Source organism: Cervus canadensis, chromosome 27 (assembly GCF_019320065.1).
Source record: "Cervus canadensis isolate Bull #8, Minnesota chromosome 27, ASM1932006v1, whole genome shotgun sequence".
Taxonomy (NCBI): Eukaryota; Metazoa; Chordata; class Mammalia; order Artiodactyla; family Cervidae; genus Cervus; species Cervus canadensis.
The window spans coordinates 22168310-22192208 of NC_057412.1; the positions used below are offsets into that span (position 1 = coordinate 22168310).

Below are 23899 nucleotides of genomic sequence, written 5' to 3' on the forward strand. Positions count from 1 at the left end.
TGAGCATGCACGCATGCATGCATGATATATATCTCCTATGTATTTCCTATTTATATGATATATTAATATAATATATCAGCCTGGCCACTCCTCACCCAGGCTGACCTGGGACTTTGCCTCAGTCCATACTGGACCCAGATACTAAGATAGCTTTCTTAGTCACTATAAATATTGGCTAAGTAAGGTGATGCTCCTATCTTCTACTAAGAAATAATCTGCTCCCTAGGAGCTAAAACTAAACCAGAGGTCTGTCTAAATCCAGAGTCTTTTCACTATCTGCTTAGGTCCTACGTGTAAATACTATTTGTGGCCCATCTTCCTAATTGTATAATATATTCATGAATACACTTTAGTCATATGAAAGAGTGTATCAAGCTAGATTCCAGCAAAATTTTGAGGAATGAAAAAAAGCTAGCATATAAGCCAGCAAGATGTACAGTGTGAAGCAGAGTTTGTCATTGTAGTAAAGAACAACCCCCCCAAATCTATCTTTTGTTGTAAGAGTGATTAAATGCCACCTAAAAATAATTTAGTATCCATGGGTCAGTCCCTTGTTCTGGTTTTGACACTTCAGTTTTCAACCTAATTATAAATTGTCTAATTGGTGGTGGTTGTCTTCATTAAGCACCATCAGTACATCAAGGTGGTGCTTATTGAGCCAAGCAAAGTCAGACATTGTAGTCTTATTCATGCCTTTGTTTCTGTAACTGATTATTGGGTGTTTAATACCTTGTTGAGCCAGTGAGGATAATTACAGAAATCGCTTGGTTGTAAACTAATGACAACAGATATACAACCTCCTTATTTCCTGATTGTTGATAGACTTTACACAGTGGGTGTATTTTTACTGTGAATTGTGTTTCATTGTTTCTATCCATTTGAGTTCAAATTCCACTTAGCAGACATAAATACTGAAGTTGATGAAGGCCTATTAACTACCTTGAAGCTACTCTACTCTTTTTTTTCCTTAGTTTTTGCTAATTATCTCACAGAGAATGCTTAGAAATTAAATTAAGGCCCTTAGTCAGTAGGTGGTATTTCATTATTTTATACTTAAAGATACTCATGAGTAAAATAGAAAAAAAAATCAGCCTATCAGTGCCTACATCATCATTTCAGGATTCCTGTGAGGATGATGTCCCATAGGGCTGATTTCATGTGGGCAGTTTAGATGCTTTTATCAGGTATAAGCTACCTTGATAAGTAAGGGTTTTGCACCTCATTTTTTCCCCTGCAGTCAATATATTTTTTTCAAATTTGCAGTGAACTCAGAAAATGGAGAGACACAGCCAAGTTTTAATTCAGTAAGTGATGTTCTGGCACCTCTGACTATAAATCAGTGTTGCCAAGACATTGCAGCGGCGTGAGTAAATGGTGTCCAAATAAATGCCCAGCCTTGGCATGATGGTTCAGAATTTTGTGCTTCATCATAAAACTCACAAGGCAATTTGCTTAATCCTGTCTGCATAAGTTGGACTTAGAAAAGTGCAATTTGTAACTCAGCTGGCTGAATAAATGGATTTCTACTGGCCAAGGGAGTGAGAAGAACTTAGAGCACTCTGTGAAAGTTTGAGAAAATTTACTTGGCTAACCTACTTCTTTGTTTGTGTAAAGGAAAGTTATATCTAGCTCTCTAAAATCCAAATATATTTTCCTAGGTATAGAGTGATGATGCAGAAGCATAGGAAAATGCTTGGAAGAACTGAGAAATTATAAGGCTTTTAGAATACTAGTAGTGTGAAATTGAGTCTAGAGAGGGACAGGGGTGAGCAGCAGACATAAAGTGAGAGAAAAGAATGAAGAATTCACAGGAATCTGTGCCTAAGTGGATATGAAAGAAATTGAGGGGTTAAACCCTGAAACTAAGATTTTTAGTATTGGGGACCTGAAAAAAGATGGGATTATGTGAAGGAGAGAGGGATGAGGTATGTGACAGGAGACAGGCTAAGGGTCCAGTTTGAGAGCTGCGGAGTTTGAGGTTATGAATGCGCATTTAAGCAGGCCCCTGAACCAAGCCTAGAGCTTTCCTTACCTGGAGATACTGAACTAGAGATTCGGTTCTTGTTGTCATAGAAACCTGAGGCTATGAGAGGGAATGAGTTTCCCATAGAAAGCACTGGAGACAAGAGTCAGGTCCGCAGCACCTTTATTGTTGTTCAGCCGCTAAGTCATATCTCACTCTGCTACCCCATGGACTGCAGCAGGCCAGGCTCCCCTGTCTTTGACCATCTCCCAGAGTTTGCTCAGACTCATGTTCATTGAGTTGGTGATGCCATCCAACCTTCTTGTCCTCTGTCATCCCCTTCTCCTCCGCCTTCAATCTTTCCCAGCATCAGGGTCTTTTCCAATGAGTTGGCTCTTTGCAGCAGGTGGCCAAAGTATTGGAGCCTCAATTTCAGCACCAGTCCTTCCGATGAATAGTCAGGGTTGTTTTCCTTTAGGATGAACTGGTATGTTCTCCTTGCAGTCCAAGGGATTCTCAGGAGTCTTCTCCAGCACCACAATTTAAAAGCATCAAATCTGCATCAAAGCATCTCACATGTAAGAATGTGAGTTGGACTATAAAGAAGGCTGAGCACTACAGCATCTTAGGAGGCCTTAATGATTGAGACAGAAGTGATTTGACTTAATTCAGATTTCTAGTGCGATTGTTTACATATAAGTCAAAGATCGTTTTTCTCTGTACTGATAGAAATTTATAAAAAAGTAACCAGTGACAGAGTTCTTTTTTTTTAAATGTCAGCAGCAGAATTTTGTCCATCTTTTACAAAAAAGGACCCCAATATGCTTATTATTGCCTCTTTTGAAAGTAGCATACCTACATTGACTATTAAGCAAACATCATTATACTCTTTTTAAAAATCACACACCTTTCATTTTCTTCCAGATTTTCAGTTGCTTCTTGTTTATAAACCCAACTTGTCTGCGTGTGATGTATTGAGTACCTGACTGCACAACCAACTTCCTACATTAGAAAAAAATAACCACGTTATCTAAACTGTTGTTATTCTTGTCTTTCACAATTACTATAACTCTATACTTTCTTATTCCTCTGCCTGTCAGCATTTTCTTTCCCTTCCACATAATCAAGAATAATTCTTTGTGTTCCACTCCTTTTACCTTGTGATAGGAAAGCATTGCATTTTGAGAGTGGGTGGATGGAGGTTAATTCCATGTCCTCATGGTAATAACCTGGGAGAACCTGGGGATGATCGGTTTCATTTGATCCCTCATCTGATAAGCCTTCAAAGTAAATGAACTGAGTGGAAAATAACATTTTTCATAAGTTTTTCTAGGAACTGCAGACGTTTTTTGAGAGACCCCAGGAACTGAGTCTCTGATGTATTTTTGCGGAACATAATTCAAGTAGAAAAGGATCATTTTAAAACATTTGCAGCACTCCCATTTGCTGCTTTTCTCCATTCAGCAAAAAACAAGCTCATTTTTCTCTGTGCATACAAACTCTTTAAATGCAAACCACACTCAGTATTTCTGTTGCAGCAATGATGTTATCTGGTGGTCCTTTGGCTCTGAAACAAAAGATACCCCTTGAAAGGAAATTTAGAGTTTTATTAAATAACTCACTTTTAAAAAGGCATCAACAGATAGCATAAATAGACAAAAATTAAGAGAAAGTAGATTCCTAAATGAAAAGTATCCTCATAATTAAGGTAACTCATATTCTTTATCAGCTAGGCGAAAACTCCTCTCGTTTTCAATCTAAATTTAACCATTTGTATGCCTTACAAAGAGAAGTCATATCAAATTACTATGATTTACTAAATCAAACTATTTTTTCTTAAAGAGGGACTAATTTAGGTTTACATTTGTTTTTTTGTTACTTTAATGCTGTGCATAAAGTGAGGGACAAAATGCCAACTTTGAAATTTTTTGAGAGTATGCTAATGATTTGAAAACAGATTTAATTCTAAGCCTAAGAGCTATTTGCAACTGATTAAGCATGGCCTCTTTTTCAACCTATTCTGGATCAAAATCTTGTCCAAGGTATTTTTAGTGGAGTAAACACTTCAGAAATGGATTTAGATGCCTCTCCTGCAAATACCTCCAAAGAAATGGGATGCTGTCACTTCCATTCAGTTTGGTGAATTATGAAAGCTCATTCACTCTGAGCTTGATCACCAGAGGCAAAGCGATGAGTATAAGTTATATTCAGATGCCTTTGCACACCTCTTTAACTCTTCAAGGTATTGGCTTCAGAAAGAAAAATTCCAACATGCCATTGTGTGGCAGTAAGAAAAGCTAAATACAACATGGCTGTTCCCACTATGCAAGAAATAATCTTTAATCTTTGACTTTTTTTTTCCTTTTTAATTGCAAGAGGCCTTGCCCTTATTTTAAGGATACACAATGTCATGAAAACTGTAATCTAGAGACTTCAAGGAAGAAATATGTTGCTTTAAATGGGGAAAAGTGGTTTTGTTATCACCACTGCTTTAAACTAAGTGTGTGTGTGAAAGTCACTCAGTTGTGTCTGATTCTGCAACAGTTTGCAACCCCATGGACTTTACAGTCCATGGAATTTTGGGGGCCAGAATACTGGAGTGGGCAGCTGTTCCCTTCTCCAGGGGATCTTCCCAACCTAGGGATTGAACCCAGGTCTCCCACATTGCAGGCAGATTCTTTACAGTCTGAGCCACCGGGGAAGCCCTTAAAGTAGGCAAACGTTAATTTCAAGATAGTGTTCTGATAATACTTCTGTCATTTAATTTAGATCATGTGTTGTTTCCTCAAGACATTCTTTTGATAGTCCTATTTCTTATTAAATTTATAATGGAAAAGTAGCCAAAAGATAGATTCTTCCCATGTAATAATCACATAATGGTTTCAAGATTAACATAAAGAAGAGTTATCAGTAGTGGTATAACCTGTTTCAATGAAATAGGGAGACATAAAGAATTGTTAAATATTGATACTTAAGTTGCAATGAATATAATTTACAGGTAATTTCTTCAGCATGCCTAGACAGTGCTACCTGAACTAAAGTACCCCCCATCCAATTTGTCATGAAACACAGTAGAAGCAATCTTTAGTTGTTATGGAGTTTTTCTATCAATTCTAGCTAGCTATAGTTCCACTGATAGAATGGCTAAAGTGATATAGTCATGCATTTATATAAAATATTGATTGAGCACCTAATATTTTCATCTTTGGAGCTTGATGGAGCATGTGACAAATCTAAGGTGCAGAGTTGTTGAAAACACATAGGCTTCAGGGAAATGTAGGTAAGGTATATTATTCAGCATTACCTTTGATTTGATTGACCTTTGGCCTTGTGTGGTCAAATTACTCTGCATTTCACTTCCCTGATAGCTCAGTTGGTAAAGAATCTGCCTGCAGTGCAGGAGACCCCAATTTGATTACTGGGTTGGGAAGATTTGCTGGAGAAGGGATAGGCTACCCACTCCAGTATTCTTGGGCTTCCCTATGGCTCAGCTGGTAAAGAATCTACCTGTAATGTGGGAGACTTGTGTTCGATCCCTGGGTTGGGAAGATCTCCTGGTGAAGGGAAAGGCTACCTACTCCAGTATTCTGGCCTGGAGAATTCCATGGATTGTATAGTCCATGGGGTTGCAAAGAGTCAGATACGACTGAGTGACTTTTGTTTGATGAGTAATAACAGGCAGTAGTAGAAAAATCATAATAGAGAAGCAGAAGCTGAAGCTGTTTTTTGAATGACTTACTATTGCATAACAAATGACTCACTCTCGTATCTGTCTTGTAGATGGTAGTCTTTGGCTTTGTGGGGTCGCAGATTCCTATGAGTATAGTGATAGACGTTATATAATAAAACAGGTATACATTATAGTAATATTAATATTAGTGAACATTTACTGTGTGCTCAGCGCATTGAAAAATCTCATGTAGCGTTCATAACAAAATTAGGTCAGTAATGTAGTGTTTCATAGATAGGGAAACCGAGGTGTGCCGAGGGTAAGAAACTTGCCTGGTTTTATACTGCTATCTTGCCTTTGGACAAGAGCAATTGCAAGTTAGACTCCTTTTAAAGACAGAGAATCTATATTAATTGTCGAAGTTATGCTTTATTATTTCTTAAACATATATACGTGCAAACAAAATTTTGCCCCCAATATCTGAGGTGTCATCCTCCATTCCATATTTTACTTCTATTCCACATAAGGTAATCCATGTTTTAAGAACCATATTTTAAAAAGATAATGGTATAGTGCAATGAGATTCATATGTTAGGCCAAATTCTTTGGTAGTCAGATGGCAATTAGAAGTGAACAAGTCTTAAATCAATCATTGTGTATATGATTTTGAGATGATACAGCTAATATATATGACATTATGTATTAAGACAGTTGTAATTTTGGGAGTAATGATTTAGCATTATTCTTCAAAGAAGATTTCTGGATGGTATTAACATTGTCTAATCTGTTTAAAAAATCCTTAGTAGACTATCAAGTAAATGAACTTTGCAATTTTAACTATGTTTATTGAACCTCAATTTAACTTTAAAATAAAACAGTTCAGATATGAGGAAGCTATGTCGAGTTTAAGGCAAATTTATCAGAAACTAAATATTTAACAAAGTTTTGCAAAGGTGTAAAATATCAGTGCTGGTAGGAATGGTGTTCGTGACAGTAACACTGGGACCTTTGGCTCTGCATTTGCTAAGATGAATGCTACTGCCACTGAATTTTCTAAATATAAGTGCTTAGGAAATAGAATAGAAGGCCAGAATGTTATCAGTCTATTAGGAGTTTATGTAAGTAGAATGTCTTTTTCTGGAAACCCATTCATGGTCTCCATCAAATAAATACAGATGGTCTTTAGAAAATTAAACATTTTTAAACAGTTCAATGAGGTTGGAGATTGTTTCATTGCATCATCTTTTGTAAAGCCAAATGCAATTTTAAACCACATGAAAATATAAATATGACAGTAAGAAGCTAAATTTCAAAGATATCTTCCTGGAATATTGTTTTTATCACTATAAGGCAAATCTGCATAACCCATGGAAACCTCTGATTTGATGGCAAATCACTCTTTAAAGAATGCCTTCAACCGTGGGAAGATGTAACAAATTGATTTGAAATCGTTTTGGATGAATGTCCAGGTTAATATGTTGTCTCCTCACTGAATTATTGGAAAATGAATTTATAAAGTAGGAAATTATTATTATTTTTTTATTTCTCGGGAGGAAATCATTACTATAAGCTTACTGGAAACTTAGAGACTTGTTGTTTCAAAATTGCTCTTCAGTTTTATATAGGTATTCTCATGTATTTAACCCCTGCTTTTGATTGCTTTCTGCTTTTGTTTCTGATTTACCCAAACTAGTCCTGCCTTCCCTCTGGTTTTTGGTCATTTGGGCCCACCTGCTCAAAAGAGGTCAGTGGCTCAGTGCACTGGATGTAGGCAGCCAGAAAATGAAAAATTACAATAATAAATCAAAACCTTTGTAATTAAGGTACTGAATAACATGAGGTGGTGAAGGAGAGGGAATACATGTTCCACTTTTAATATTTTCAGCAATATCTTCTAAGAATACAGAAAAACCTGAAATACAATTGTGAAATTCAGAGAAAACGTTTTATGAAGTCAGCCTTAGTTACCTTATCCTGAAGTAGCAAATATTCACACTGAATAAGGAAGGAAATTTTAAATATCTTTGACTAAGTTTATATTTTAAATAATTGATGGGCAATTTACTTATAAGATAAGTATCTATGCTTTGCCAGTTGGTCTTTGGTTTAAATGATTTATAGCACTGTGTATTTATTGGCAGTGTAAATAAATTTAACAGAAATTTAAGAGGAAATGCCAGATGTTACATGAACTGCTTTTTAAACATAAGCTTTTAAATTATTGATAACCTTTGGAGGGTGCTCTAAGAAAGCATTTTGACACCCATTGCTTTTTGATAGTGGACATAACACCTATGACGGGCAAACATTTCCAATCTCTACTTTTATTAAAACTGTGAACATTAATCTATAGTGTGTATCTTTAAAAATGTGCTCTGTGGTAGTAAATTTAAATTGCTACCTATTATCTTTTCTTATGGGTATGTCCATTATGATGTGACAGTCATAAAGAGTGTAATCATGTCATAAAACAATGAACTTGTCGCAGTTTGCTCTTCTAGCTGCCTCCGTTTTGGGCTGAAGAAATGGTACCATAAAGAAATTTAGGTAACTTACTTAAGGTCACATCCCTAATGACACAATGACAAGGAAAAAAAAAAGCAAAGCAAACTAAAACAAATTAAAAAAAACCCAATAACAGAAATGTAGTACTTAAGATTTTAATTTATTTTTTAAAAAATATTTATCTATTTATTTGGCCATGCTGGGTTTTAGTTGTGGCATATGGACTCTTTAGTTGTGGAATGTGGGGTCTAGTTCCCTGACCAGGGATGGAACCCGGGCCCCCTGCATTGGGAGCATGGGGTCTGAGCCACTGGACCATCAGGGAAAGGCTGAGACTTTTTATTTTAGACTTTCGTATTTTTTTCTATTTTTTTAAAATTTATTTTTAATTGGAGGATAACTGCTTTACAATGTTGTGTTGGTTCCTGCCATACAAGAGCATGAATCAGCCTTGAGTATACATATAGCCCCTCTCTCTTGAACCTCCCTCCCACCCTCCCCTTGCCCCACCTCTCTAGGTTGTCACCTGGATTGAGCTCCCATTAGCTTCCATTCTACTGCAGCTTCCATTAGCTATGTGTTTTACATATGGTAATTTCTATGTCAGTGCTTCTCTCCATTCATGCCATCTTCTCCTTCCCCTGCCGTGTCCACAAGTCTGTTCTCTTTGTCTGTGTCTCTATTCCTGCCCTGCAAATAGGATCACTGGTACCATTTTTCTCGTTTCCATATATATGTGTTAACATGCACTATTTTTTTTTTCCTGACTTAACTTCACTCTGTGTAACAGGCTCTAGGTTCATCCATCTCAGTTCCATTGACTCAAATTCATTCTTTTTTATGACCAAGTAATATTCCATTGTTTATATGTATCATATCTTCTTCTTCTTTTTTTTTTTTTTTGTATCATATCTTCTTTATCCATGTATCTGTCTATGGACATTTAGGTTGCTTCCATGTCCTGGCTGTTGTAAATAGTGCTGCAGTGATCATTGGGGTATGTGTGTCTTTTTGAGTTACCATTTTCACAGGGTTTATGCCCAGTAGTGATGTGAGAGTTGGACTGTGAAGAAAGCTGAGCGCTGAAAAATTGATGCTTTTGAACTGTGGTGGTGGAGAAGACTCTTGAGAGTCCCTTGGACTGCAAGGAGATCCAACCAGTCCATCCTGAAGTAGATAAGTCCTGGGTGTTCATTGGAAGGACTGATGCTGAAGCTGAAACTCCAATACTTTGGCCACCTCATGTGAAGAGTTGACTCATTGGAAAAGACCCTGATGCTGGGAGGGATTAGGGGCAGGAGGAGAAGGGGATGACAGAGGATGAGATGGCTGGATGGCATCACCGACTCAATGGGCATGAGTTTGAGTAAACTCCGGGAGTTGGTGATGGACAGGGAGGCCTGGCGTGCTGTGATTCATGGGGTTGCAAAGAGTCAAACATGACTGAACGACTGAACTGAACTGAAGTGAACTGATGCCCAGTAGTGGGATTGATGGGTCATATGGTAGTTTTATTCCTTGTTTTTAAGGAATCTCCATACAGATCTCCATAGTGGCTGTATCAGTTTACATCTCCACCAACAGTGCAAGAGGGTTCCCTTTTTTCCACATCCTCTCCAGTATTTCCTGTTTGTAGATTTTTCGATGATGGCCATTCTCACTGGTATGAGGTGATATGTCATTGTAGACTTTCTATTTTAGACTTATCCAAAATATGGGAAGAAGGAAGAGTGATAGAGAAGAAATAGAAAAGCATGGACTCACAGCTGAGGCAAAGTATTCTAGTCTCAGGTTTGGAGAAAGAAACTTTGATTATTGTTTCTGTAGCTTTTCCCTCCTTCTCAACTGTAAAATGGGATTTGGGACAGAGAGGGTCTCTGGTAGCTCAGCGTGTCACCTCGTTGAACCTGGAAGACTGGGTACATGGGGATGATACTAGATGCCATAATGTACAACTGAAACTTTCAGGGTTAAGGCTGCCAAGTTTGAGAAGAAATTGTCTTCAATCTTTGTTAATTCCCTTTCATACCCGTGGCTCTTTAGTTTTATGACATTAAAAGTCATTTAGAATTTTTGTAATAAGTAGTATTTATTGGTCTCAATTTAATTTTGATATCTTTTCTAGTTTAAACTTTTTTTTTAAGCACTGCTGTGATTCCAGAAGAAACAAGAATTTTATGTCTTTAGTTCATTGCCAAATTAGATCATCTCCTGAGAGAGTCTTAATAAGGTTCAAATGGATAAAACAGTCTTTGTGTTTCCCAAACATAAGCTTTCTCACCACATCTTATCACATCATAGGAAAAAGAGTTTTTTTATATCCCTTTTGTATTTCCCCTCTCTCACAAGGGAAGTACACTGGAACTTTATCATCAGGAAAAATTCAAGGACAGTGAAGTTCTAAGTACAGACTTGATTAGCTCACTGATCAATGTGGATAGCATTAGTAATGGTACTGAGATATGTTTCTTTCTGTGGAGAAAATTTTGAATAGGGTTTATTTTGGTAAAATGGAAACCAGTAACAGCTTTAATCCTTTTGAAATCTAGTGTAAAGTGATCAGCCTGGTCTAGCTAAAATTTACCATGCAGAAAAAATTACCATAAGAGCGACCTCAGAAAAGAGATACTTGTCAATGTGATTCATTTTAAGGGTCATGTTTTGGAAAGAACATCTGTACTAGTTTATAGAAGAGAAATATAAGATACACTGGATGCTTACTACATCTGTATGTGTGATTCCTTTTAATCATCTAAACCCAATCGTGAGACATTGGTCATCTGATTTGTTTCTGGTAAAAGTGAGGCATAAATATTTGCTGGTCAATAATCCATTCCTTTAATCCTACCATACCACCTCTCTTTTTTTTACTGTTTTTTTTAAATAGTTTGTTAAAACATACTTTTATGCAAGTAAAAATGTTAGTCACTCAGTCATGTCTGACTCTTTGAGACCCTGTGGATTCTATCTAGCCCACCAAGCTCTTCTGTCCGTGGGATTCTCCAGGCAAGGGTACTGGAGTGGGTAGCCATTTCCTTCTCCAGGGCATCTTCTCAACCAATGGCTCAAACCCGGCTCTCCTGCATTGCAGGAGAATTCTTTACCATCTGAGGCACAGCTGCCACACATTATAATATATGTTTTTAAGAAAAATAGCCACTGCACAGAAATGTTATTGGAGGGAAAATTCAGATAAGTTTGAAAAGTGTTGCTTAACTAGATATAGCTATTGAGTATATGAATGAAAAGTACAGCTTAGAGCCAAGAAATATTATATTCCAATTGAATAAGGAGGCAGAAGCAGTTTACTTTCAGATACAAGAAGTGGAATCAAAAGTGTCCTAAGTGCTTTGTCCTCCTTTATTTTATTATATAATTGAAATCACTTCTGAAGACATAGTTCTATTGCACTCACTGCAAATGAGTGGTTTTTGACTAAATTAATTTTAAATCTATTCATGAATGAATGATTTTTTTTACTTTTAATTCTTCAAAGTTTAAAGTGCTAATAAACTATTAAATTTGTTTTTTACTAACAATTTTTACTGAAATCATTGCAAAATCATTGTTTGAGAGTCTCTGAGAAGCAGAAATAATCCATTATGTAAATTTGGGTGCTTAGAAGATTACTCAAAGATGTATGTTTGTTCAGTTTACTAATTTGATATTTCTGTGGAGTGCTTGCATCTAGCTAGGTCTAAGTACATGCACTTCTAGTAGGCATGGTATAACTGCAGCGTCTCAGACCCTTCCACTTGTAGCTCCTGGTGCATTCTTCTCACTGTAGAGACCACGAATCTCCATTTTAAAGAAATATCCCAGGTGATTTTGATACCAAGAGTCTGAGAATCACGCTCTGAAAGAACAAGATGGTCTCTGGCTGTATTGCCACTGCGTTCATGCTCAGTTGTGTTGGACTCTTTGCGACCCCGTGGACTGTAGCCCGCCAGGCTCCTCTGTCCCTGGGATTTCCCAGGCAAGAACACTGGAATGGGTTGCCATTTCCTTCTCCAGGGGATCTTCCCAACCCAGGGATTGAACCCACATTTTCTGCATTGGCAGGCGGATTCTTTACCACTGTACCACCTGGGAGGTCCTTATATTGCCACTGGAGTCATTTATTTGACTCATTTTATTAAAATGAGTTTTAGAAGGGGTTTCGCAGTTAGTCACATTGTCATGTGCATGCTTCACTTAAACTTCAGCATTTTCAAAAGCCTATTACATTTTAGATGAAAGGCCTGGAGTTCTAATTCTGCCTGTACCAGCTATTCAGTTATGGACAAGTCATTTCACTATTGTTTAGCTTGCTTGCTTATACGGTAAAAATAAACATTTGGACACTAACCTATAGTGACTTGTGACTCATTTTCTATGTCTTTATAATAGTTAAGAACTGTTGAATACAAATTAAAACTTGGCTATTTTATTGCACAGTTCATAACTGACATCTAAAAGGATGTTCAGACTTGCTGTTTATTGCAAGCAAAGTTAGAATTGCAGATAGCAATTCTGACACAGTGCTTAGCTGTCTGACTAGTAGAGATCCTGAATATTTCCCATGACATGAGCAAGGTGTTTTTTTCCTCTGTTTAAGTTTTTTTTTTTTTTATGTGAAATCTGGAGAAAAAAGTCCTATAGTCCTGTATAAAAAATAAAGTTATTATTGGAAATTAGTAAACAGGTGCTCTAGAGTGGGATTGGTAAGCTTTTTCTGCAGAGAATCAGATCGCAGTATTTCAAACTTTGTAGACAATACACGGTCTCTTTCTTCCTTCACCTTCTGCTTCTTTTTTCTTTGTTTCTCCTCTTTTTTTTTTTTTTTCCTAAGCAACAGGTTAAGACATGTTAAATCATCCTTAGCTCAAGACCATATTAAAACTGTTTAGAGCAGTGCTTCTCAAACTTTAACGCACATATGCATTGCCAGGAAATCTTGTTAAAATGTAGATTCTGATGCTCTAGGTCTGGGGTTAGGCTGGGCATCCTGTGTTTCTGTTCTGCCCTTGGATACCAAAGCTTTAGAGGCTAATAGCATTTCATGTAATGAACAGCCCCCTCTACTGTTCAGTTTTTAATCCCCAGTGACTAGCTGACAACTCAGCTATTTTTGTTTTTGTATTTTAAACAAATAATGGGGTTGTTTTGGTCATAGTACTTTAGTGATTCTTCATTATTTTAAAGCCTCACACCTCTCTGAAAATTTAGTGAATGCTGCTGTCCCTCTAGCCACCTCTCCCTCCTGCCCACAAAAAAAAAAAAAGAAAAAAAATACCCGGTTTTATGCACAATTTCAAAAGAATTCACAGACCTATCTAAGGCTTATTCATCTTATAGGTCACTTCTATAGTTGTGTAATGTCTAAATTGAAGAGAGTTCCAAATTAATTCCCTCATATTTAAGAACATCTTAAAATTTACACTGAAACTGTGTCTTGGGCTTCCCTGGTTGCTCAGTGGTAAACAGTCTGACAATGAAGGAAATGCAGGTTTATATCCTTGGAAGATCTCCTGGAGAAGGAAATGCAACCCACAGTATGCTTGCCTGAGAAATCCCATGGACAGGGGAGCCTGGTGGGCTACAGTCCACGGCGTGGCAAAAGAATCAAGTCTCAACTGAGTGACTAAACCACAACAATGTTTTTGCATATTTCCAATTCTGTCTACTTATCTATCTCCCTACTTACATGTCTGTCAATCAACCTATCTGACTTATAAGACCTTTTACTTTTATTTTATGCCCTATTGGTTATTGCTGGCCTGGTGATTACATTTAAAATGTAAAACTGTAAATGAGGAAAATAACCCAACTGTTGGTCAGAGTGAACCTGAATTGTTACAATGCCTTGTATTAAATTTTCTCACAGTGCCTTTATGTATGACTTTTTAAAAACTACTTTATTGAGATACTATCCATACATACTTTACTCATTTAAAGCATATAATAGTTTTTATTATTTTCATGGAGCTTTCCAACCATCACCATTATCAATTTTAGAATATTTTCATCACTCCCCAAAGATTCTCTAGTCCCCCTTCACCTCTTGTCCCTATTTCCTACCCTAGACAACCACAGACCTTTTTGTTTCTATGAATTTAACTATTCTGGGTATTTTTGTAAGTGGAATCATTTTGTGACTAGCTTCTTTCACTTAGCATAATACTTTCAGGGTTCACTTATGTTATAATGTTTATCAGTATTTCATTCATTTTTACTGTGAAATAATATTCCATTATGTGGATATGTAACATTTATTTATCCAATCATCTCTTAAGGGACATTTGGGTTCTTTCCATTTAAAAAAAATTATTATGAATAATGCTGCCATGAATATTACAGTACATTAAAAGGTTTTTGTGTGGGTATAAGGTTTCATTTCTCTTGGGTTATGTGTGTATGATGCTGAGGCTGAAACTCCAGTACTTTGGCCACCTCATGTGAAGAGTTGACTCATTGGAAAAGACCCTGATGCCGGGAGGGATTGGGGGCAGGAGGAGAAGAGGACGACAGAGGATGAGATGGTTGGATGGCATCACCGACTCGATGGGCATGAGTTTGAGTAAACTCCGGGAGTTGGTGATGGACAGGGAGGCCTGGCGTGCTGCGGTTCGTGGGGTCACAGAGTCGGACAAGACTGAGCGACTGAACTGAACTGAACTGATGTGCCAGGCAGTGGCATTGCTGGGTCATATGTTAATTCCAAAACTTTTTGAGGAACTCCGGATAGTTTTTCAAAGTGGTTGAACCATTTTGCATTCCTACCAGCAATATATGAGACACTGAATTTTTCAACATTCCTGACAGTACTTTTCATTTTACATTTTTTGGATTATTGCCATCCTAGTGAATGTGAAGTATATCTCGTGGTCTTGATTTGCATTTGACACATACAGCATTGAGCATCTTTTCATGTGCTCATTGGCCTTTTGTTTATCTTTTTGGGATGAATGTCTTTTCAAATCTTTTGTCCACTTAAAAAATTTGGTTATTTACACTTTTATTGAGTTGTAAGAGCTCTTTATATATTCTAGACATAAGTCTTCTATCAGGCATATGATTTGCAAATTTATTTTTTGTTTCTGTGGGTTGTTTTTCCTTTTTCAAATCGTTTTTTCAAGGACAGATATTTTTGTTTCATATGATTTTGGTGTCATATTCATGAAGGTTTTGACAAACTCAAGTCATAAAAAGTTTTCTCCTATAATTTCTTTCCATTGTTTGATAATTTCAACTCTTACATTTAAGATTTTGAATTTTTTATAGCAGTAAAGTTACTAGAAAAATACCTAAATGTGACAGCCCTGGAATAGGTTACATATGTTATAGTAATAAGTGAATAAAATTCTCTGAGAGCTTACTGGGCATGTTGGATTCTAAATTCTATTGCTAAGTTGTTTAGATGTTTTGCCTCTAGTTCTCTTATTAGTCTATTATCTTGTATTTTATTTAATGTGTTAGTATATTTCAAGTCCCATTCAGACCTTATCCATGCCAACTACCTAATAAGGCAGTGAACTATTAGATGTAGTAAATTAGCAGTCTAAAACATGGAGATGCAGGTTCTCTTGCAATTGGCAGGCTGGTTCATTACCACTAGCACCACCCAGCAAGACGTTAGGGCCTTAGTACTTACAGTCTATAACTTTCTTTATTATTGTGATTCAGGATGTGATTCTCTGTCCATTTTTAAATGCTTCGAGTCTCTGTTGTTCCTTTTTTTTTTTTTAATTTTGTCCCCTGCACTGTAATTTACTCTTGCTTTAAATACCTAGTACTTGTACTGTGTAAGTTCCTTCTAGAATCTGATGAGATAACAAATGGTAATCAGCAACCTTTAAAAGTTAATCCTCTTCAGAAAAGGAAAGGTTTCATTCACTACCAAATTAAATTCCCTTTATTAAATTAAAATACAAATTTCGAATTAATATTGAAAGTAAACTGTAATAACATTGATGAGTAAATCTTACTTTGGTTTATTGAGAAGAAATGTGCTAATATTAGATGATTGGTTTGAAAATTGTAAGAGCTAACTTTCAAAAGCTTATATCTAGATTATCGTTACATCTCCAGACAGATTTCTCTCACCATTTCCTTTGGGATTATTTGCAGCAGCTGGTGGAAACTTTCCACAAATAATGACTTTTGACACTTTATAAATTAAAATAGTCAAAACAATACACTATGCAAAATTTTCATCTTAAAATACCAAATGGGTCCTTTTCTTCCTATTTCTTCTAACTTTTGATGGTCCTGTAGTCAAAGGAAGGAGATTGGTACCTGTCACTCTTTCTTACCATATGGAATACCAAATTCTGTCAAGTGTTTATTTTACGATGTACCTTATATTTTCCTCCATTTTTCTACATTAAGTGTTGTTTCTAAATGTCAGGTTCTTTTTTATTGTTCTCTGGGATATTGAGGTAACTCTCACCTGTCTTTTTGCCTCCCTAATTGAAGAATCTTTCTAATACACAGTTGGTCATGTCACTGCCTCCTTGAAATTAGTGAGCCATATAGACTAAAAGTCACATTCCGTATCATGTTATCTTAAGGCCTGTTGTCTTTGGCCACATGACCACCTTTCACCCTCACCTTCCACGTTAAGGTCCTCTCTGATTATGAAATGTATTATGCATGTACTCTCATTTCTCTGTCCTTTTGCTAATGCTGCTTCTCCAGTGTGAATGTCTTTCTCCTTCTGTTGACATACTATTTTCATTCTTCACAACCCAATTTATTTTTTATTTTTAGTGTTTATTTTTATTGGAGTACAGTTGCTTTACACTGGTATGTCAGTTTCTGCTATACAACAAAGTGAGTCATGTTTCCATATACATATATCCCCTCTTTTTTGGATTTCCTTTCTATTTAGGTCACCACAGAACACAGATTAGAGTTCCCTATGCTATACAGTAGGTTCTTGTTAGTAATCTGTTTTATTTATAGTAATGTATTTATGTTAATGCCAATCTCCCAATTCAACCACACCCTTTCCCTCTTGATATTGATTTGTTTTGTACATCTTTGTCGCTCTGCTTTTCAAATAAGATTATCTGTACCATTTTTCTAGATTTCACATATATATGTTAATATATGATATTTGTCTTTCCCTTTTTGACTTAACTTCACTCTGTATGACAGTCTTTAGGTCCATCCACTTCTCCACCAGTGACACAGTTTCATTCTTTTTTTACAACTGAGTAATATTCCTTTGGATATATGTGCCATATCTTTATGCATTCCTCTGCTGATGGACATTTAGGTTGCTTCCATGTCCTAGCCATTGTACATAGTGTTGGAATGAATGCTGAGGTGCATGTGTATTTTTAAATTAATGTTTTCTCTGGGTATATGTCTAGGCATGGGATTGCTGGGTCATACAGTCGTTCTGCTTTTAGTTTTGGAGGAACTTTCACACTTCTCCATAGTGGCTGTATCAGTTTACATTCCCACCATCTGTGTAAGAGGTTTCCCTTTTCTCCACACCCACGTCAGCATTTATCATTTGTAGCTATTTTGATGATAGCCATTCTGATTGATGTGAGGTGATATCTCATTGTAATTTTGATTTGCATTTCTCTAATAATTAGTGATGTTGAGCAGCTTTTCATGTATTTATTGGCCATCTGTATATCTTCTTTGGAAAAATTTACTGGCCATCTATATATCTTCCTTGGAAAAATGTCTATATAGGGATTTTACCCATTTTTCTGGAGAAGGAAATGGCAACCCACTCCAGTTTTCTTGCCTGGAAAATCCCATGGATGGAGGAGCCAGGCGGGCTTCAGTCCATAGGGTCACAATTGTTTTTTGATATTGAGCTAAATGAACTGTTTGTATATTGTGGAGATTAATCTCTTGTCACTTGCTTAATTTGTACATATTTTCTCCCATCCTGTGGGTTGTCTTTATAATCCAATTTAAATGCTACCGTTTTGGGGGGGCAACCTCTTACTATGCTCTAATTAAAGTTGAGATTACTTTTCTAGATCTTCTCCTATAATGCATTTCTTGGACTGCCATGCAACACTTATTTCAGCATAGTGATTTAGCTTGAGTTCCTCAGTCAGAGATACCTAGGGTCAAATCCTTCCTCTACTGCTTACTTCTTTCACAGTCGTGGGCAATTTATGTCATTAAACTTCTTCCTTGTCTGTTGAATGCAGTTAGTTATTGTTTGTATATAATGTTCCGGTCTTTTATTGTGTTAGCTCTGATAGCACAATGCTAGCGTGATAAATGGCTTGTACGTGTATATTCTAGGTACTTCCCCACTTGACTTTCTCCTTCAGTAAATAGTAAGCCCTTTGAGAACAGGAAATTAACCTGACTCATCTTAGTATCCTTTCCATTTTACTGGTTTCAAAAGAAAACTTCATGCTGTTTTTACTTTTGTTTGGAATGACTCATGGAACGTGTTAAACTCAACTCATTAAAATTGAAATATTAATTTATTGCTATATTGTCTTGTTCCACAAGGAACGTGGGGTGACTTACAAGATGCATAAAGAACAAAAGACTGAAGCATAAATAAAATGGTAGTAAGTGCATTTTGAATGATTGAATAGTTTAATTTCATCAGTGTGAACCCAAGTGAAACAAAAGCTATAGATAAGGAAATCTTAAAGCTTGTGTTCATTTTGTCATGTTTTGCAGGATCTCGTCTTCGCCAGGAAGACTTTCCCCCGAGGATCGTGGAGCACCCCTCCGATGTCATTGTCTCTAAGGGAGAGCCCACTACTTTGAACTGTAAGGCCGAGGGCCGGCCAACGCCCACCATTGAGTGGTACAAGGATGGTGAGCGGGTGGAAACTGACAAGGATGATCCCCGGTCCCATAGGATGCTTCTGCCCAGCGGATCCTTATTCTTCTTACGCATTGTGCATGGGCGCAGAAGTAAACCTGATGAAGGAAGCTACGTGTGTGTTGCAAGGAACTATCTTGGTGAAGCAGTGAGTCGAAATGCATCTCTGGAAGTGGCATGTAAGTAAACTTAATGAATCTCACAAATGGCATGCACTTTGATTTATTTTTAGTAAGCTTTGATTTGTTCCCATGGGTGCTTAATACCTAAAGAATAAAAGTCAACACTGACTAATTTTACTGTGCTTTCTCCAGAGAAAGCTCATCAAAATAATGTATAGCCAAGGTGTTGCAATAGAATTATTTATTGAGCTGGCCAAAAAGTTTGTTTGGATTTTTCCATTATAGCATACAGAAACCTGAACAAATTTTTGGCCATCCCAATATATTGAAAGAGTATGGGTGTTATATTATTATATTAAAGCAAGGTGGCAATGATGCTGATCATATTTTAAATTTGAATTTTTAATGAGAGATATAATCAGGCATTATGATGGGCAATGTTAAAGAGTTTATGTGTAACATGGAATCATATATAAGGCATAAATTCATTATTGTACCTATTTCTGTTCTGTTTATATGTACCTATTTTAATATATTTATACATATTATTTTTTATATCTAATTTTTATTGGGCAGCTTTAAAATGAATATATTCTTTAGGTTATATTAACTCTTTTGCTTCCAGGGTAAGTTCAGAGATGCCCCAAGGCATGTAGGGGAAAATATACTAACAAAAGCAATTATATTGTTTTTTATAAAATATGCACTAGAGAAGAGAAGTGATTTCTGTTTATAGTCAAAATGTTCATATACAGGAAGATCTCGCTCAGATTTTATAATCAGTAATAGCTAATGATTTGTCCTGCCTTTGACACTTAAGATTATATTTATTTATTAATCATGTAGCCCAAATAACACTAGTAAATCAATATATCAAGACTTTGCATCTATTTGACCATTGATTCCATACCTTTATTTTTCGAAAGGTTTTCCCAAACAAATTTCACAATACATTAGATTTGTTTTCTGGTTTATACGTGAGGATTTGGTGTCAAAATTTAAACAGCATCATATAATTTTGGTATTCTCTATTTTGAAGAAATATTTTATCAAGAATTATTTGTGAATAAGATGGCAGTAATTGAGTTTCAAAAAATTTTGTGCTTTTCAACTTCTTGCATGTACCAGTGGGTGTTCATAGATAAGATGACTGAAATATTTCAGAATGCATGAGTCTTTTTTTTTCCTTTACATAGCTGGAATATAATGGATATAATATTTCATGGGCTCATGTCTACAATTAACTGATACTATACTCACAGGCTATATGGTATCACATGATTATAAAACTTGTATATATACATATTGAAATACTCAACAATATATCATTATCTTTATATATGAAAGCATCTTTTAGTAAACAAAATCATACAATTTCTTACTCAGCTGTCTCAATGAAAGTTTTTGCTCTTAAGCATCCAGTATTTAGATTTATGGTTTGTACTAGGAAATCTGGAACCTGCTCCATGCTTGAAATGTGTAAGTTCAATAGGAAAACACTACACTAATTCTAAAACCCTAATTTATTCTGTGAAGTACTTGTACTTTGAGATATAAGCATTAGAACTTTTGCTAGCAATGCCATTTTGTACCAGATCAGGTTAGATCCCTGGATCAGGGAGATCCCCAGGAGAAGGAAATGACAACCCACTCCAGTATTCTTGCCTGTGAAATCCCCTGGCGGGTTATAGACCATTGCAAAAGAGTTGGACATGACTTAGCTACTAAAACGACAACAACAAGCTAAGTAATTTCATTTTTATAACTTTCTTTTAAAAGCAGTTAGTTTAAAAGCAGTTTAGTGAGATATGATATATATACACCCAAAACCTCAAGAAAGCAAATATTCCTAACTGCCTATTTTTGTTTTGAATTATCTTATTTCTGGAACATTTCAAACATATCAAAATATTTCAATGTCAGTTCTATTGACTTTTCTCCCCACAGGATCCCTTTATAGTAAGTGTAACAGGCACTGTTTTTTTCCTTTTATAAATAGAATGAAACCCCTGATGGTTGGGTGACCAAGACTCTCACCATAAGTTAAAGGGGAATTCAGGATCAGGCCACGTTTGTTCTAATTTTCAGTTTTAGACAATTATGCCATATTTGGAAAACAGTCAAATGACATCTGGCTCATTTTATATAAAAAAAATTTTTAATTAAAAGTTTTCTTTTATCTACTCAATAGCAAATAATGCTTTTTACTTATTAAATTGAAGTGTAGTTGATGTGCAATATTATAGCCATTTTAGGTGTACCACATAGTGATTTACAATTTTTAAAGGTTAAATTTCACTTATACTAGTTCTAAAATATGGGCTATAGTCCCTGTGTTGTACTATGTATCCTGTTAGCTTATTTATTTTAAGCAAATAACTATATTTTTAATCCTTAACTAACTTTCTTCTTAACATTAAATTTTATATAAATCAGCCAGTCACTTTTTTTTTTGGGCAGCTATAAACTTATTTTGTTTTCTGAGCCTTATCTTTCTTAAAATTGTTTCTAACACACATGCACCTTGCACTTTTATTTAACTGAAAGGATTTCTCTCTTTCCTAGTTGCATCATTAATAGTGAATCAAACTGTTTGAGAAGGAAAATTTTAAACCATGATTTTTTTTTTCATGTAATGTGGAAGTAGCATTTTTCTTTATTTTTTAAATCAGTCAGCTTTGAGGAATGCTAAAAAATGCTTCTGACTTAGAGGGGGAAAACAAGATGGGTTCTAAATTGGATTCAGCTAGTGAATAAAATTCTTTCTTCTAATGCCCTGTCAACAGTTCATGCCATTTGAGGCAACACGAGATCAAATAATATCCATTTATATGCTGCTCATCCTTTTCACATTAGCTCATCAGTATTCTTCCTTTCCTTGTGTGTTTCATAAAATGTGTTAATATGGAAATCTAGGTCAAAGCATTGTGATTTGTCAGTACTATTGATAACCAAGGTATATTTTTATAAAATGATAGGAACCATCATGGGTCATATAAATGTCTGGCCTTCATATTTTAGGATACAACATAATCGCTCAATTATGGCACATCTATTTATGAGTCTGTTAAAGGAAAGAATGGGAGCCTGAAAACACTATGTATTTGGAGAACTGAAGGTAGCTTGATATGAGGTTGGTGGGCAGCATAAGTTAGTCATGTGGTAAATCATAAAATCTAGACTTTTTGCTATGTAAAAGGAGAATGTTAGAAAGAAAATTGAAGATTAGGTTAAAGTGATGGAGATTGAAGTCAGAGTGGAGTTAGAAGCTATAAAATCATTCAGAGAAAAGTATATGTTAGATTTTAAATTGTATGAAACAGTGAGGATGGAAAGAAGGAAATAGTTTGAATCATATTTACAAACTGTATCACTTTGTGATTGGTTTGGGAGATAAAGGTAATTCCCAGATGTTTTTGGTGGAGTGACTAGGTGTATTACAATACCTGCGATACAAAGGGATGGCAGATACAGGAGAAATAGCTCTAGTGGGAATAGCATAGTGCAGTCAGTGTGGTTGCATTGTTTGACATACCAATGAAATAATAGCAAGGTAAAAATATGCCATGTTCCATTAAGTAAAGAGCTCCTGGAGTTGAGAGGTCTTTCCCAGATGGAAGTTGAAGCCGTGGGAGTAGATAGCCGTGGTTGTGAATGCCCAGGCAAGCTCTTTGTAGGGAATGGTTGATAAGACCTGAGATCACTTCCCGTGTTTGGAACCCTAACATTAATGGCAGGCAAAGGAAAGGATTCTAGTGCAGGAGGCTTAGAGAAGGTATTGAGGTGATGGAATATGAGGAATGGAGTGACAAGAAAAATAAGCAAATAATTTTAAGAAAGAGAAGTATTTGGCAATGCAAATGCTGCAGGGTGGTCTAATTAAAAGTATCTGTGGGCTCCAGGGTTGGAAAGAAAGTACAGCAGCTGAAGAATAAGTAGGAGGTGAAGTTGGAGTGGCACATGAGAAGTGCTTGTTCTTTCAAGAGTTCAGCTCTGAATTGGGTTTGAGGGAACCACAGCAGGGTATTCCAACTTCTGCACTATTACCGTCTGTGATGGGGTATCCCCTGTTGTAGGGGCTCCTCTGTGCATCATAGAATGTGTAGCAGCATCTCTGGTCTTTACTGAGGAGTTGCCAGTAGGACCCCTGCAACCCAAGTTGTGGGCTTCCCTGGTGCTCAGTGGTAAAGAATCCACCTGTCAATGCAGGAGACATGAATTCAATTGCGGGGAAGTTCCCCGGAAAAGGAACCGGTGACCCGCTCTAGTGTTCTTTCCTGGGAGATCCCATGGACAGAGGGTCAAAATCAGCTGCAAATTGATTTAGGTGTATATAAGGTGTTTAAAGGTCCATCTGGTCAAGGCTATGGTTTTTCCAGTGGTCATGTGTGGATGTGAGAGTTGGACTGTGAAGAAAGCTGAGCGCTGAAAAATTGATGCTTTTGAACTGTGGTATTGGAGAAGACTCTTGAGAGTCCCTTGGACTGCAAGGAGATCCAACCAGTCCATCCTAAAGGAGATCAGTCCTGGGTGTTCATTGGAAGGACTGATGCTGAGGCTGAAACTCCAGTTCTTTGGCCACCTGATGTGAAGAGCTGACTCATTGGGAAAGACCCTGATGCTGGGAGGGCTTGGGGGCAGAAGGAGAAGGGGACGACAGAGGATGAGATGGCTGGATGGCATCACCAACTTGATGGGCATGAGTTTGAGTAAACTCCGGGAGTTTGCGATGGACAGGGAGGCCTGGCGTGCTGCGATTCATGGGGTCACAGAGAGTCGGAAATGACTGAGTGACTGAACTGAACTGAACTGAAGGTGCTTAAGAATATTTGAAG

General features: G+C 36.5%; 1 protein-coding gene across 6 annotated transcripts in view; it reads left to right on the forward strand.

Annotated features, from left to right (window-relative positions):
* ROBO2 (roundabout guidance receptor 2) overlaps positions 1 to 23899 on the forward strand; it is a 645961-nt gene that overhangs the window by 48697 nt on the left and 573365 nt on the right. For all 6 annotated transcript variants that reach the window (XM_043448631.1, XM_043448630.1, XM_043448632.1 and 3 more), the window contains exon 2: positions 18795 to 19121. In XM_043448631.1, the coding sequence (XP_043304566.1) occupies positions 18795 to 19121 (327 nt within the window). The remainder of the gene's footprint in view (positions 1 to 18794; positions 19122 to 23899) is intronic.